This window comes from Grus americana, chromosome Z, assembly GCF_028858705.1.
Source record: "Grus americana isolate bGruAme1 chromosome Z, bGruAme1.mat, whole genome shotgun sequence".
NCBI classification, from domain to species: domain Eukaryota; kingdom Metazoa; phylum Chordata; class Aves; order Gruiformes; family Gruidae; genus Grus; species Grus americana.
The window spans coordinates 3,817,472-3,830,413 of NC_072891.1; the positions used below are offsets into that span (position 1 = coordinate 3,817,472).

General features: G+C 49.1%; 1 protein-coding gene across 1 annotated transcript in view; it reads left to right on the forward strand.

Moving 5' to 3' along the window:
• ZBTB7C (zinc finger and BTB domain containing 7C) overlaps positions 1 to 11,906 on the forward strand; it is a 107,003-nt gene extending 95,097 nt beyond the window's left edge. The window contains exons 2-3 of the mRNA XM_054811024.1: positions 1,506 to 2,705; positions 8,510 to 11,906. Coding sequence (XP_054666999.1) covers positions 1,506 to 2,705; positions 8,510 to 9,146 — 1,837 coding nt within the window. The 3' untranslated portion in view covers positions 9,147 to 11,906. The remainder of the gene's footprint in view (positions 1 to 1,505; positions 2,706 to 8,509) is intronic.
• The last annotated feature ends 1,036 nt before the right edge of the window (positions 11,907 to 12,942 follow it).

The window sequence follows — 12,942 nt, forward strand, 5'->3', positions numbered from 1 at the left end:
TGGTGGGAAGGAAGTTTGGAGTCAGCCAAGTCAGCCAGAAACCGAGAATGGAAGGACCCAGGACATGGAGATGGATCCTAGGAGAGATGCGGAGGTGGCACGGGGTGGAACTGGGAACCTGCCAGAGATGCAGAGGGTAGGACTGGGAACTGCCTGATGGTCTCAGCCTTGCAAAAGGGGCCGGAGTGGGGCTGCAGTTTTACTTATGTATACCCTGCGCTCGCTCGGAGATCAATCGCTTGGCTGTCAACATGAGTATCTATCTTCAGCGGGGCCATGAGCCAGTGCTCGTAGAGGTGATGCTGCATGAGTGCATGCTCTGTGTCCTGGGGGTTTCCAAAGGGTTAGTGTATTCAGAATTATTCTGGCTGTTTGATGTATTCTGTGTGTGATGGGATTAATGCATTCGTCGCCTGCTGGAGGAAGTCGCTCTCCTTTCCTGGGATTTCTCATGTGGAAGGGCTGATGGAGCCATGTGAAAGAGGAAACATCTTACAGATAAAAAAATGGCAAAAAAAAATCAGGTTTTCCTTTTGGGTGTGGGCTTTTTGTTTCCGAATTTCCCTTTGAAGGTGGAGCTCTTCTGGCAGGGGAAGGTGTCTGCCAGATGCACAGGGCATTTGATACCATGCTAACAAGTCCAAACAGGTTTGGGAACGGAGCAAGCTCAGCTCATGGGTGAAGACAGCAGACAGCCATCTGCCTCTGGCCAAGTCCTTGCTCCCTGGTTGGGTTCCTGTTTGCCTTTCTCTGAGCAGTCAGGTACACTGAGACACACAACTCCTTGTTTGCCTCCCCCCTTCCCACATCCCGTGGGAAATCATCCCTGTGCTGGTTGTCCATGTGCTGCAGGGACATGGGATAGCTTCCATAAGGTAGCAGGGGGACACAGAACTAGAGACCTCCTGGTCCATAAGTACCGCTGTTCTGCTGCAGCAAACATCCATGACCTATTTGGGACGTCCAGTTGTACCAGTCCTCAAAACAGTTGCATAGATGAGATGGGCACTCCCTGGCTTGTCTTGTTTAAGCAGTGTAGGTGCTGGCACTTGGCAGTGTGAAGCAATACAGCATCACGCTTTCCTCACATAGCTCCTGGCAGGGCAAATCCGACATGTGCCTGGAAAGATGTTGGCTCTGGGAAGATGTGGAAGAAATGTGATGGGGAGGGAGTGATTGCATAAGGTTCCTGGGGGAGGGATGTGAAAGAGAAGAGGGAGCTTGTGGTGATTATGAAAAGGTGAGTAAGGTGGGAACCAAGAAGAGAAGGATGGAGACAAAGAAGGAGATGAAGAGATGTGGAGGGAAGCAGAGGTTAAATCACAGAGGACCTGGAAGGAATTGAAGGTGACATGGAGATGCACTGGGGGCAGTGCAAGCAGGAGGTGATTACAGAGGTCCAAGTGGCATAAGGGAGAAGAGTACACTGAGAGAAGGCAGGGTCATTTTGGTGCTGCTGACTGGGAACCCCCTGCTAATTCCCTACTGTCTGTGTTTTGTCCTAGGGCACTAAATGAGAATATGGCCAATGGCATTGAAGATCTTATCGGGATCCCATTCCCGAACCACAGCAGTGAAGTCTTATGTGGTTTAAATGAGCAGCGGCATGATGGTCTCCTCTGCGATGTCATCCTCATTGTACAGGACCAGGAGTACCGGACCCATCGGTCCGTCCTTGCTGCCTGCAGCAAGTACTTCAAAAAGCTCTTCACTACCGGCACTTTAACAGACCAGCCCTATGTTTACGAGATTGACTTTGTCAAGCCTGAAGCACTTTCTGCCATCCTCGAGTTTGCCTACACCTCAACCCTTACCATCACCACCTCAAATGTCAAGCACATCCTCAGCGCTGCCAAGATGCTGGAGATCCAGTGCATTATTAATGTATGCCTTGAAATCATGGAGCCCGACAGAGTGGCAGAAGAGGAAGATGATAAAGAAGATGAAGATGATGACGAAGATGAAGATGAAGATGAGGAGGAGGAGGAGGAGGAGGAGGAAGAAGTGGAAGATTTTGTCAATCAGGAGAACTTAACCGACGTCCAAGAAGTAAGCTGTCACCAAAGCCCTTCTAAGTCTGATCTTACTGAAGAAGCATATACAGAAGCACCTAAAGACTTTCCAAATCACTACCCAGCCAATAACTCCTCTGGACACTTGGGTGTGATACGAGACTTCTCCATCGAGTCTTTGCTAAGGGAAAACTTGTACCCTAAGGCGAACATCCCAGAAAGGAGGCCAGCTCTCTCTCCTTTTGCCCCTAGCTTCTTCCCTCATCTATGGAACAGCAATTTTAGCTCCTTCTCCCAGCTCGAGGAGCCACAAGTAGACAATGGCCCCTTGGATCTGGTGATCAATAAGAGGAAGATCAAGGAAGAGGAGGAGAAGGAAGACCTGCCTCCACCTCCTTTCCCTAATGACTTCTTCAAGGACATGTTTACCAACACTCCAGCAGCTCCCTTAGGGCATATTAAGGCAGAGACTGACTATAGCGCTTATCTCAATTTCCTAAGCGCTACCCAGTTTGGAGGAGTTTTTCCCCCATGGCCCCTGGAGGAAGAGAGGAAGATGAAGCCCAAGGCATCCCAGCAATGTCCTATCTGTAACAAAGTCATCATGGGGGCTGGCAAGCTGCCCAGGCACATGAGGACCCACACGGGAGAGAAGCCGTACATGTGCAATATCTGTGAAGTCCGCTTTACCAGGTGTGCGTTGGTTACCTCTACCATGCATGGCCACATGCGGGGGGGGTGGTGGTGGTGGTGGTTGAAGGGGCCACGTCATGACCTGTGGCTGATTCCTAAGCTACACATCTCTTTTTCCCCCAAAAAAGTAGCAAAGCAAGCAGGGTGTGACCTTTATCCCTTCAGAAAAAAAAAGGGAGGAAGGGAGGATGGGGGAAGAAAACTAACCTACTGATTTTGGTGGGTTGTGGATCACATCCACGGCTCACTGGATCCATCTGCTCGCTGGACAAAAGCTGAAATAAGTAACAGGATATTTTCAACTCCACCATAGTTCACCACAGTTGGACCAGAGGGAGTTGGAAAACAGATGGTCAAACAGCCGAGGAGGCTTCATCTCTAATGTGCTGGGAGATGTGTTGAGTTGGGAGGGCCATTTAGCTGCAGGATGTAATTAGTTTGAGTTTGCACATTTTGGCATCAGTGTAGACCACAACCAAGTTGCACATGTTTAGACATGAGAGTGTCTGGGCTTTCTGAGGCTGGAGCGGTCCTAATTATTATATGCTAGTAGTGAGGTGGGTGTCAGTCTGTTTTCCCAGGTAACAAGTGATAGGACGAGAGGAAATGGCCTCAAGTTGCACCAGGGGAGGTTTAGATTGGAGATTAGGAAAAATTTCTTCACCGAAAGGGTTGTCAGTCATTGGAACAGGCTGCTCAGGGAAGTGGTGGGGTCCCCATCCCTGGAGGTATTTAAAAGACGTGTAGATGTGGTGCTTAGGGACGTGGTTTAGTGGTGGGCTTGGCAGTGCTGGGTTAATGGTTGGACTTGATGATCATAGAATCATAGAATAGAACCGTAGAATCTTCAAGGTTGGAAAAGACCTCTAAGATCATCAAGCACAACCGTCAACCCAACACCACCATGTCTACTAAACCATGTCCCAAAGTGCCATGTCTACAACGTTTTTTGAACACCTCCAGGGATGGTCACTCCACCACTTCCCTGGGCAGCCTGTTCCAGTGACTGACAACCCTTTTGGTGAAGACGTTTTTCCTCATACCCAATCTAAACCTCCCCTGGCACAACTTGAGACCATTTCCTCTCATCCTTTCGCTAGTTCCTTGGGAGAAGAGACCGACCCCCACCTGGCTACACCCTCCTTTCAGGGAGCTGTAGAGAGCCATCAGGTCTCCCCTCAGCCTTCTCCAGGCTCAACACCCCCAGTTCCCTCAGCCGCTCCTCATCACACTTGTGCTCCAGACCCTGCACCACTCCGTTGCCCTGCTCTGGACACGCTCCAGCACCTCAATGGCCTTCTTGGAGCGAGGGGCCCAAAACTGAACCCAGCACTCGAGGTGCGGCCTCACCAGTGCCGAGCACAGGGGGACGATCGCTGCCCTGGTCCTGCTGGCCACACCATTCCTGATACCAGCCAGGATGCTGTTGGCCACCTTGACCACTTGGGCACACTGCTGGCTCATGTTCAGCCGGCTGTTGACCAGCACTCCCAGGTCCTTTTCTGCCAGGCAGCTTTCCAGCCACTCTGCCCCAAGCCTGTAGAATTAAGAGCCTTTTCCAACCTAAATGATTCCATGAGTCTATGATTCATCAGCCTGAACGCTGGCTGCCCAAGAGCCTGGCAACTTGACTCCCTCCATGGTCAGTGGAAAGAGATCAGCACCCTCAGAGAGGTAGATGAGGAAAGGGGATGAGTAGAGGTGTCATCCCTGACAACAAATACAACCTGCGGGGTTTAGATTAGGGCACCTAACTTTTACTTATCTCAAGTTAGGTGAGACCCACCCCCACATGGGCTGCTGCAAGGCAGGTGTGACCAACCAGATCCACCCCTGCTATCGGTATCCTTATATTCCCAGCCTTTGCACCTCTCTGCACCCCGGCCAAGCCCTCGATGGTAATAAATAGGAGCAGGCTAGGCAAATCTAATGCTACAGATTGCAACCCTCCTCTGAAAAGCTGGGCAAATCTAATTGGTGAGCAGAGACAAATAGATTCCTGGACCTGCTCTTGCTGAGTATAATTAATATCTAATGAGTACAATCTTTACCATAATAATAAAGCTTTCTGACAAGAGCATGATATTTCAGCTCCTGGCTGCATGTGAGAGAGTGAGTCTTATTAGGCTGTGGTGAGCAAACTGGAGGAAAATAATATGCACAGTAGGCAAAGCCAAGCTCCTGACAATGGCCGGACACCTGGGGTGCTCCCACATTCAGCCTGTCTTTTCTTCTCCCATCCCTGTGATAATTTTCGAGTGGAAGTTATGCAGATGATGAGGATTTGACCTGAAAATAAATTTCCATGCTCCGCTCCATTAACGCAGCAGACATCATATTATAATGCGGGGAGCATCGTGCCTCGGGCGGGCGTACGCGATGTGAGCCGACTCACCCTGGTATTTGCAGGGGAAAGGCCACTGCCTGGTGCTAATTCCTGCCTGCAGGAATTTGGATCCGGCTCCTGCTGGTGCTACATCCCCAGGTTAGCGCTGGGTTATCACCTCCGGACACGTGGGTTCTGCTGGGAGGAACGTGATGGGTTCAGCCCAGTGAGTGCGGATGCATCCCAGAGGGACCACCTGGCCAGCCCCATCCCACGGTCCCTGTCGCTCTCCTGGGTGGGATGCTGCAGGTGCTAATTGCTGACGAGGAAAAGGTTTGGCTTGACCTGTCACCGACACCTTCCCTGCAATGGAAATAATAGAGCTGAGCCCTCCCAGAGGGGTCCCAAAGTCCTTTACAAGCAAGGGCAGCATTGCTGGCTTCATTTGGGGAAACTGAGGCACAGAGAGATGTTGATAATGACTCAGAGTCACTGTGAAGGTTTATAGGAGGGTTCGGGTGGGAATTCAGGTATCCTGGCACCTAACCCAGATAGGGTAAATCAGCATCTTAGAGGTTAAAAGCTCCACACAGAGATGGTCTAGCATGGTCCATCACTAAAGCAGGGCTGAACCCGACAGCTTCTACATCCCCCCATATGCTCAACAGCTTCTAAATAAAAAGTATAGGGGTAGCAGGACTCTAACCCAAGAAAATAATCACAAAGAAAATTGTGACTAACCCAGCAGTGCAGTCTCCATCATCATTCATGAAAAGGAAGCCGTTCGTTTGGGTCACCCCTCACAGAGCTGAAGGCTGGAGGGTTTTTTTCCTTCCTTAAGACCCTGAGCAAAGTGGATATTTCAAAACATTGGTTTATTTTTAAATGCATTTGGAAGTATCTTGAATAGCACGCAGCTGTTTGTTTTTGTTTGGGGTTTGTTTTGGTTTTTTTAGCCATTTTCAGCATTACTCTAATGTGAGAGCTCTCCTTCAGGGAAAAGTGTATTTAAGCAAAGTGCAGTGGCTGAGACGTAGAAAGAGATTTCTGCCGGGATTTCCTGAACACCACCACTTGCGTTACATGTTTTGCTCTCGGGAGGAATCTCATGCTTCCCGAAAACATCGGACTCACACCCATGGCAGTGAGTGGTGCCTGTGCTGTGGAGATGCAAGCCCAGACGTTCCCCCCCTGGGATCCCCAGGGAATGAGGGTGCAGGGAAGCAGAGGTTCCCAAATGGGATTTCTGGTTGAATCAGTCTTTTGCATTATTTCTGCGCTTGAAGAACTGTGGAGGAGTAAATTTACTGGGGAGAATAGAGAAAATATATTTTTCTGGGTGGGGAGTCCCCCAACCTCCCTTTGCATCAGTGGGATCCCGCATCCCACGGCAAGGACCCCACGTGCACCTGGATCTGCCACTCCTGACTCCCAGGGACATCTGATCGCAGGAAGTAGGACTTCATTTAATAGCTCATTAATTTTTTTCTTTAAACAAAGGCTGCTCAGCTTCTAGTCTGCTGTTTCACCCTGCTAAAATGCTGGAGAAAACGGCAAATATTTCAGCTTTTCCACCAAGACAACCCTGGAGTTCTCAAGGAGAAACTGTTCCAGCCAGAAAGGTTAAGATTATTTGTTCCTATTATTTGTGTTGTGACAGCTCGCAGAGCCCTAATCGCTCTCCTAATGCAATTGCATTAAGGTTATTCACACACACGGAGCGTGGTTCTCCTTCGGAGAGCCTGCGAGCCAAGCTCCCATCCTGCAAAGCCTGTGTTTCCCATGCTGCATCCTCCCCTGGGTGCTTCACCGCAGCTGGAGCATCTCCCCCTCCCCAGCCTCTGAGCTTTTCCAGGTAGAGCGATAAAACCTCTCTTCCATCCCACGGAGATGCTGCAGGGGCAGGGAGGATTGAGTTTCTCCCTGTCTGCTGCCAGAGATGGGTAATAGCCTCAAAAAAGCTTTGCCTGTATTTACATTGTACAGTCCTGGCATGCTGCATGTTTATTAGGAAAAGTGATCCTGCTAGGTTAAACATTACATATATAGGTTTAAATTATATTATAGGTGGGGCTGGTAGCTCTGCTTTTTATTAACATTTCCCAACACTTCGCATTACGAGCCCCTGCCTTCATCTGCTTACGACTTTGCTGCGAATTATTCATTCGGGATGAAATCTTCCACACTGCTTTGTCTTCGGCACTTTCAGGGGAAATGTGCCCTTCTTAAAATCTGGGGATAACAGCGTCTTTGGAAATTTCACAGTGGGAATTTGGGGTCTGGCTTTGGGTATGGCCGACACTGGTGTGCTGCCGGTCATGTCACCAAAAACTATTTCAAGATGCACACGGGCAGGGTGGCAAAAATTAGTGCAAAGGCAGCACTTTGCAAGTTTTGAGAGCCTGATCTGCCAGCATAAACAGATTTTTTGGGTGGTTTTTGTTGTTTTTTTTTTTTCTTGCACGCTCACATATTTTATGTACAATAATGACATGAATCCATGTGTTCTCTATATTCTTATGCCACATTACTAATATCTTGGAGGTATCATACTTGAAAGCATTTTGGAAAACAATATGAATTCTCCCACTTTGCCGTTTACTTACTTGAGCTCCACTCGTGCAACCTAGGCAGCGTGCTTGGCTCAGTTCAGCTACAATCAGCTTTGGTTTTTTTTTTTTTTTAATCGTATGCCTTAGCTGTGATTTTTGTAGGCGGCGGAAGGAAACATTTATTGGGAAAAAAAATAGTGATCGGACTGCCAGCTTGGGAGAATATTCTTGCTGCTTTTAGATGTTTCCTTAAAAAAAAAAAAATTATGTTTGTAAGTAAGTGCTATTGGGATGGGTATTACGCTGTTCCATTTAAAAACCTTCTCCGAAACGTGTGTGAGGCGGGATGCGTGCCGGCCTTGGAGAACACGGCAGGGAGGACCGCGGGTGCAGACGCCCGGTCGCTGCCCGCACCTCTGCCTGCCTCACCCTGTGCCGTGCTCCTGCTGCAAGCGAAAGCTCCTGAGACACCCAGTGGTCAGTGCAAGGATAAAAGGAAAGGAGAAATCAGCTCCAAGAGTATTTTAAGCTGTATTGCCTCACATTGCCAGGCTTTAGAAACTCAACTGATGTGCTTACTTGCAGGCAGGGATACAGCTGTGCTTACTTAGATATTCCCCTATGTTTTTAGGGTTTATTGCAGAGGGGGTTTTAAGCTATTTTGAACTCTTTGGGATGGGCTGCAAACTGCTGAGATGGTGGGCTGGGTCTGTGTGGTGATTAGGTGCTGTCACGCCGGGAAGGAGGAGGTGGATGCAAACGCCAGCCTGCGAGAGCATCCATACATGGGAGCAGTGCCGTGGCTGGAAGCCCCGGGATGAGCTCGCCACCTTCCCATCGCCTTTCCCTCTCCTGATCCAAGGAGCAATCCCAACCGCATCTCTTCCAGCCCATGCTGCCTGACCAAGCTCCTTTTTCTTTTGCAGGCAGGACAAGCTCAAAATCCACATGAGAAAGCACACGGGGGAGCGGCCATACCTGTGCATCCACTGCAATGCCAAATTCGTGCACAACTATGACCTGAAGAACCACATGCGCATCCATACGGGCGTCCGGCCCTACCAGTGCGAGTTCTGCTACAAGAGCTTCACCCGCTCTGACCACCTCCATCGCCACATCAAACGTCAGAGCTGCCGGATCGCACGACCCCGGCGAGGACGCAAGCCGGCAGCGTGGAGGGCGGCCGGCTTGCTCTTTGCTCCTGGTGGTCCACCGGTGGAGAAAAGCTTCATGATGCCACCGACGTTGGAGGAGATGAGCGGCCACCTTGGCGGCGCGGCCATGTGCCTTCCTGGCCCCAGCCCCAAGCACTTTTTGAGCGGGGCCAAGACCGCCTTCAGCCTGCAGGAGCTGGAGAGCCAGTTTGAAGAAACCCAGATGAAGCTCTTCAGACGAGCCCAGCTGGACATGGAGAGGAACGCGGGCATCTTTGCCTTCGCCCTAGGCCATAATGAAAACCTCGCTGCCCAACCCTTCTTCCCCCTTCCTGATCCTTGGAGCACGGGCTTCAGTGGCTTGGCAGGGCTTGGCCACGTGGCTCCCATCTCAGAAGCGAGCAACTAAACCCACATCCAGCCCCACCATGGGTCTGCTCCCTTCCCAACAGGGCCACCAGCTCCCTCGGGGTCCCCGCCTGCCCTTTCACATCATCTGGCTCCCAAGAAGCTCTTCATCCCTTCACTGCCATGGCCTGCCATGGGGCTTGGGGCAGGGGACCATCCCCGGGGTGAGCAGGTGGGTGGGCAGGTTCTGCATCCCATGGCCACCGGCACTTTAGACTCTGCGATGCACTTGGCTTTGGGGCCATGAGGCACTTGCTGCCCCATCCAGCTGCCCACCACTGATGGCTCCGTCTGGGAAGGCCAGGCCAGGACTGCTGCTCTCTTCAACGCTCCCGAAAATGTCACTTGCCTTAGTCCAGGGCATGGCCATCACCATGACATGGGTCTTCTGGGTGAGATGTTCCCTATTTTTCACCCACGGGGCCCACTGGACACTGACAAGCTGTCCAGACTTGGTTTTGATATGTTACATTCCTTGGCCCTTTGGGTCAAAAAGACTTTTTTTTTTTAATCAACTAATTCCCATGTCTGGCAACAAAATTGATTCTATAGGGGATAAAGGGAGCGTCAAGCAGCCACGCTGGGAGCAGGAGGATCCTGGCCATTGCCTTTCTCAGCGGAATGTCAGATTTACAGGTCTGGTGAAAGCCATGCTGTGCAGGATGAGTTGGGAGCCTAAAAAAAATAAATAAAAAAAAAAGAGAAGATCACCCAGGAGCAAAGCTGGATGGAAAAGGGGTTTGGTTTTTTTTTTTTTTTTTACTTGTTTTGGTTCTTTGGTCATTTCCAATTTTCAGAAGGAGAACCAAAGCCTATTTTTAGTATTTTAACTTCAGTTGCTTAAAAAGGTGAAGGACGATTTTTTGGAAGGATCAGAAATGTTTTGATCCTGAGGTTTATTTAAAGCTTTGCTTTGTGAAAATAAACCAAGTGGGGATTTTGAAATGAAAAAGTCATTTCAAACCAAAGAGTCAGAATTCACTGCCACTGACTGTTCTGAAATGTCTGGGGATTTGTCCTTAATTGCCCCTAATTCCTATATATATTTTGATGATAAAAATTTACAAAACACTTGAGTGTCACCAAATCTGCAATGTCGATGGGAAAAAATTAGGTGTACAAATTTCCCTGCTGTTTGTCTCAAGGGATCTTTGTGTAACAGAAGTCCACTAAAGATTTCTTGTAGATGAGATATTGTCTACTTGCAAGCAAGTAGAAATACTATTTCTTCAGCATTTATTGCTTCAAAAGATGAGGTGGTAACATATGATGGGGTGCTCCAAGCTGAAGGTTGCCCACAGTGGCCACCAGGTCTGGGGTTATCCCTAGCATCCCTGCAGACCCTGGCCTGGCCACCCCTATCTAATACTTCTTCTGAGGCCAGAAAGGTGGCAGATTGGCTGGAATCGCCTCGTCAGCCTCCTTCAGCCCATAAAACCACGAGCTACCCTCTAGACTAAAGGCTTTGGATGGCCATCTGCCTCTGATGGCTCCTCTCGGACGTGGTGGGACCCCAGTTCCACCACTGGCTGAGATCGCTTGCGGCAGGTGCCCTGGGAAGCTGGTTTTATACAAAACCATCTCTCAAAAATGTAAATGTTACAAATTAGGGTTTTTTCTTTCTCTTTTTACTGTTACCTTTTAACGTCAGCAGAATCAAAGGGAATGAGAGGACTGTGGGTTCGCTAATTTTTTGTTTTGCCCATCGATGGTGCCAATCTGAAGCGGTGGCTGGATGAGGAGTCTCCCCACCGGCGCATGGAGGGGGGACATAAGGGGTCCAGGATCCAGAGCCCCCCATGAGGGCATGAAGGACTTCTGCTCCGAGACCATCCATAGCAGAATGATCCCAAGGAGCTGCCCAACGCTCACTCCCTCCTCCAAAAAGAAACCCACAAAGACTCCGTGTGCAACAAGCCAATGGAGAAAAAAGAAGGAAAAAAAAAGAAAAAAAAAAAAAGAAAACTTCTTAAAACTGCATCAAACTTTCTTTTTAAATCTGTATCTTCTTATACAAGTGACGTTTTGCAGATGACTGGTTACTTCAGGTGTTTTTTTGTCTACGATTTGGAGTCATTGTAAAATATCCAAAGATGCCAAGTACTGTATAATCTACAAGGACTTGAAGCAAGGTGTTTTTTCTGTCTGAATTTGTTTGTTGGGTTGGTTGGGTTGTTTTTCCTATTTGTCTAGAGGGGAAAAACCTTTGAAATTTTTCTATTTATAACTATTTTTATGTGATTGTTTTATGTACAAAACAATGGGGAAAAAAATCAAAACAAAAAAGGAGAAACACACACACACAAACAAATTTGCCTTAGTTACTCATGGGACAATCACCCTTAACTTTCATTGATGCTAGAAAGTGGATGGAAAAAAAAAAGAGACTAGAACCTTTTATGTATTTATTAAACTGTATTAATTGATGGTTTTAAATTATTAGCAGGACTTGGTTCATTTGCCTGTGGCCATGCTGAGAAGGCTAAGCCACTGCAGATGCTGAGCTGCCCCGCTCCTCAGGCCAATGTGGCCATCCCCATGGCCTCAGGTCTACGTATGTTTGCTGGACATACAGATTTGATGCTTTCCAAAGGCACCTTTTGGAAAGCCAAAATAATCACACATTAATTAAGCATCTAGGTGGTACAGGCACCGGCCCAAGGGGGCCGTTGGCATTGCAATGCTGATGACAATTAACAAGTTAAGGTTGATTTTCCCACATTGCACTGGGTTGGATGGAGCCGGGTGCTGGCAGTGATTATGTTTTGGGGTGGGAAGGGAAGACTAGAGAAAACCCTAATTCTTCCCATTTTGATGTTGTGCGGTGACTCCAGGCCACAGGTATCCACATGGATAGCTTAGCCCAGCTAAGCATGGAGGTGCCTTCCTGGGGCTCTGATCCCCTTCCCCAGCCAGGACGAGTGTGATGAGCACCAAGTCTTGGGCTGGAAGGATGCAAGGCTCTCTCCCAGCTCATGGTATGGTGGCTTCTTTTCATGTCTCACCATGGCTCCTAGGGCCAGGCTGTAGCAGGTACTGACGAACACTGGGCTGCATCAAAAGAAGCATGGCCAGGGAAGGTAGTTCTGCCCCTCTATTCTGCTCTGCTGGGAGCCCCCTGCCCCCCAGTACTGTGTCCAGCTCTGGGGGCACCATGACAAGAAGGACATGGAGCTGTTGGAGAGAGTCCAGAGGAGGCCATGGAGCTGATCCGAGGGCTGGAGAACCTCTGCTATGGGGATAGGCTAAGAGAATTGGGGTTGTTCAGCCTGGAGAAGGCTCCGGGGAGATCTAATTGTGGCCTTTCAATACTTCAAGGGGGCTTTATAAGAAAGATGGGGACAGACTTTTTAGTAGGGCCTGAAGTGATAGGATAAGGGGTAATGGGTTTAGGCTAAAAGAGGGGAGATTCAGACTGGATATAAGAATGAAATTTTTTACGCTGAGGGTGGTGAAACACTGGCACAGGTTGCCCAGAGAGGTGGTAGATGCCCCATCCCTGGAAACATTCAAGGCCAGGTTGGACGGGGCTCTGAGCAGCCTGATCTGGTTGCAGATGTCCTGGCCCATGGCATGGGGGTTGGACTGGATGGGCTTTGAGGTCCCTTCCAACCCAAACCATTCTGTGATTCTGTGAACACAGCTGACACAAAAGCGAGCCCTTTCATTTGTGTTGCCACTATGGAGTTGCAGAATTTCCTTGTTATTTGTGAGAGAGGTACAAACCCCTGGAAAATAGGTCCAGGTATGAATGGTGGGACTCATCCCATGTCATTCAGCCAGTTGGAAGTGAAGTA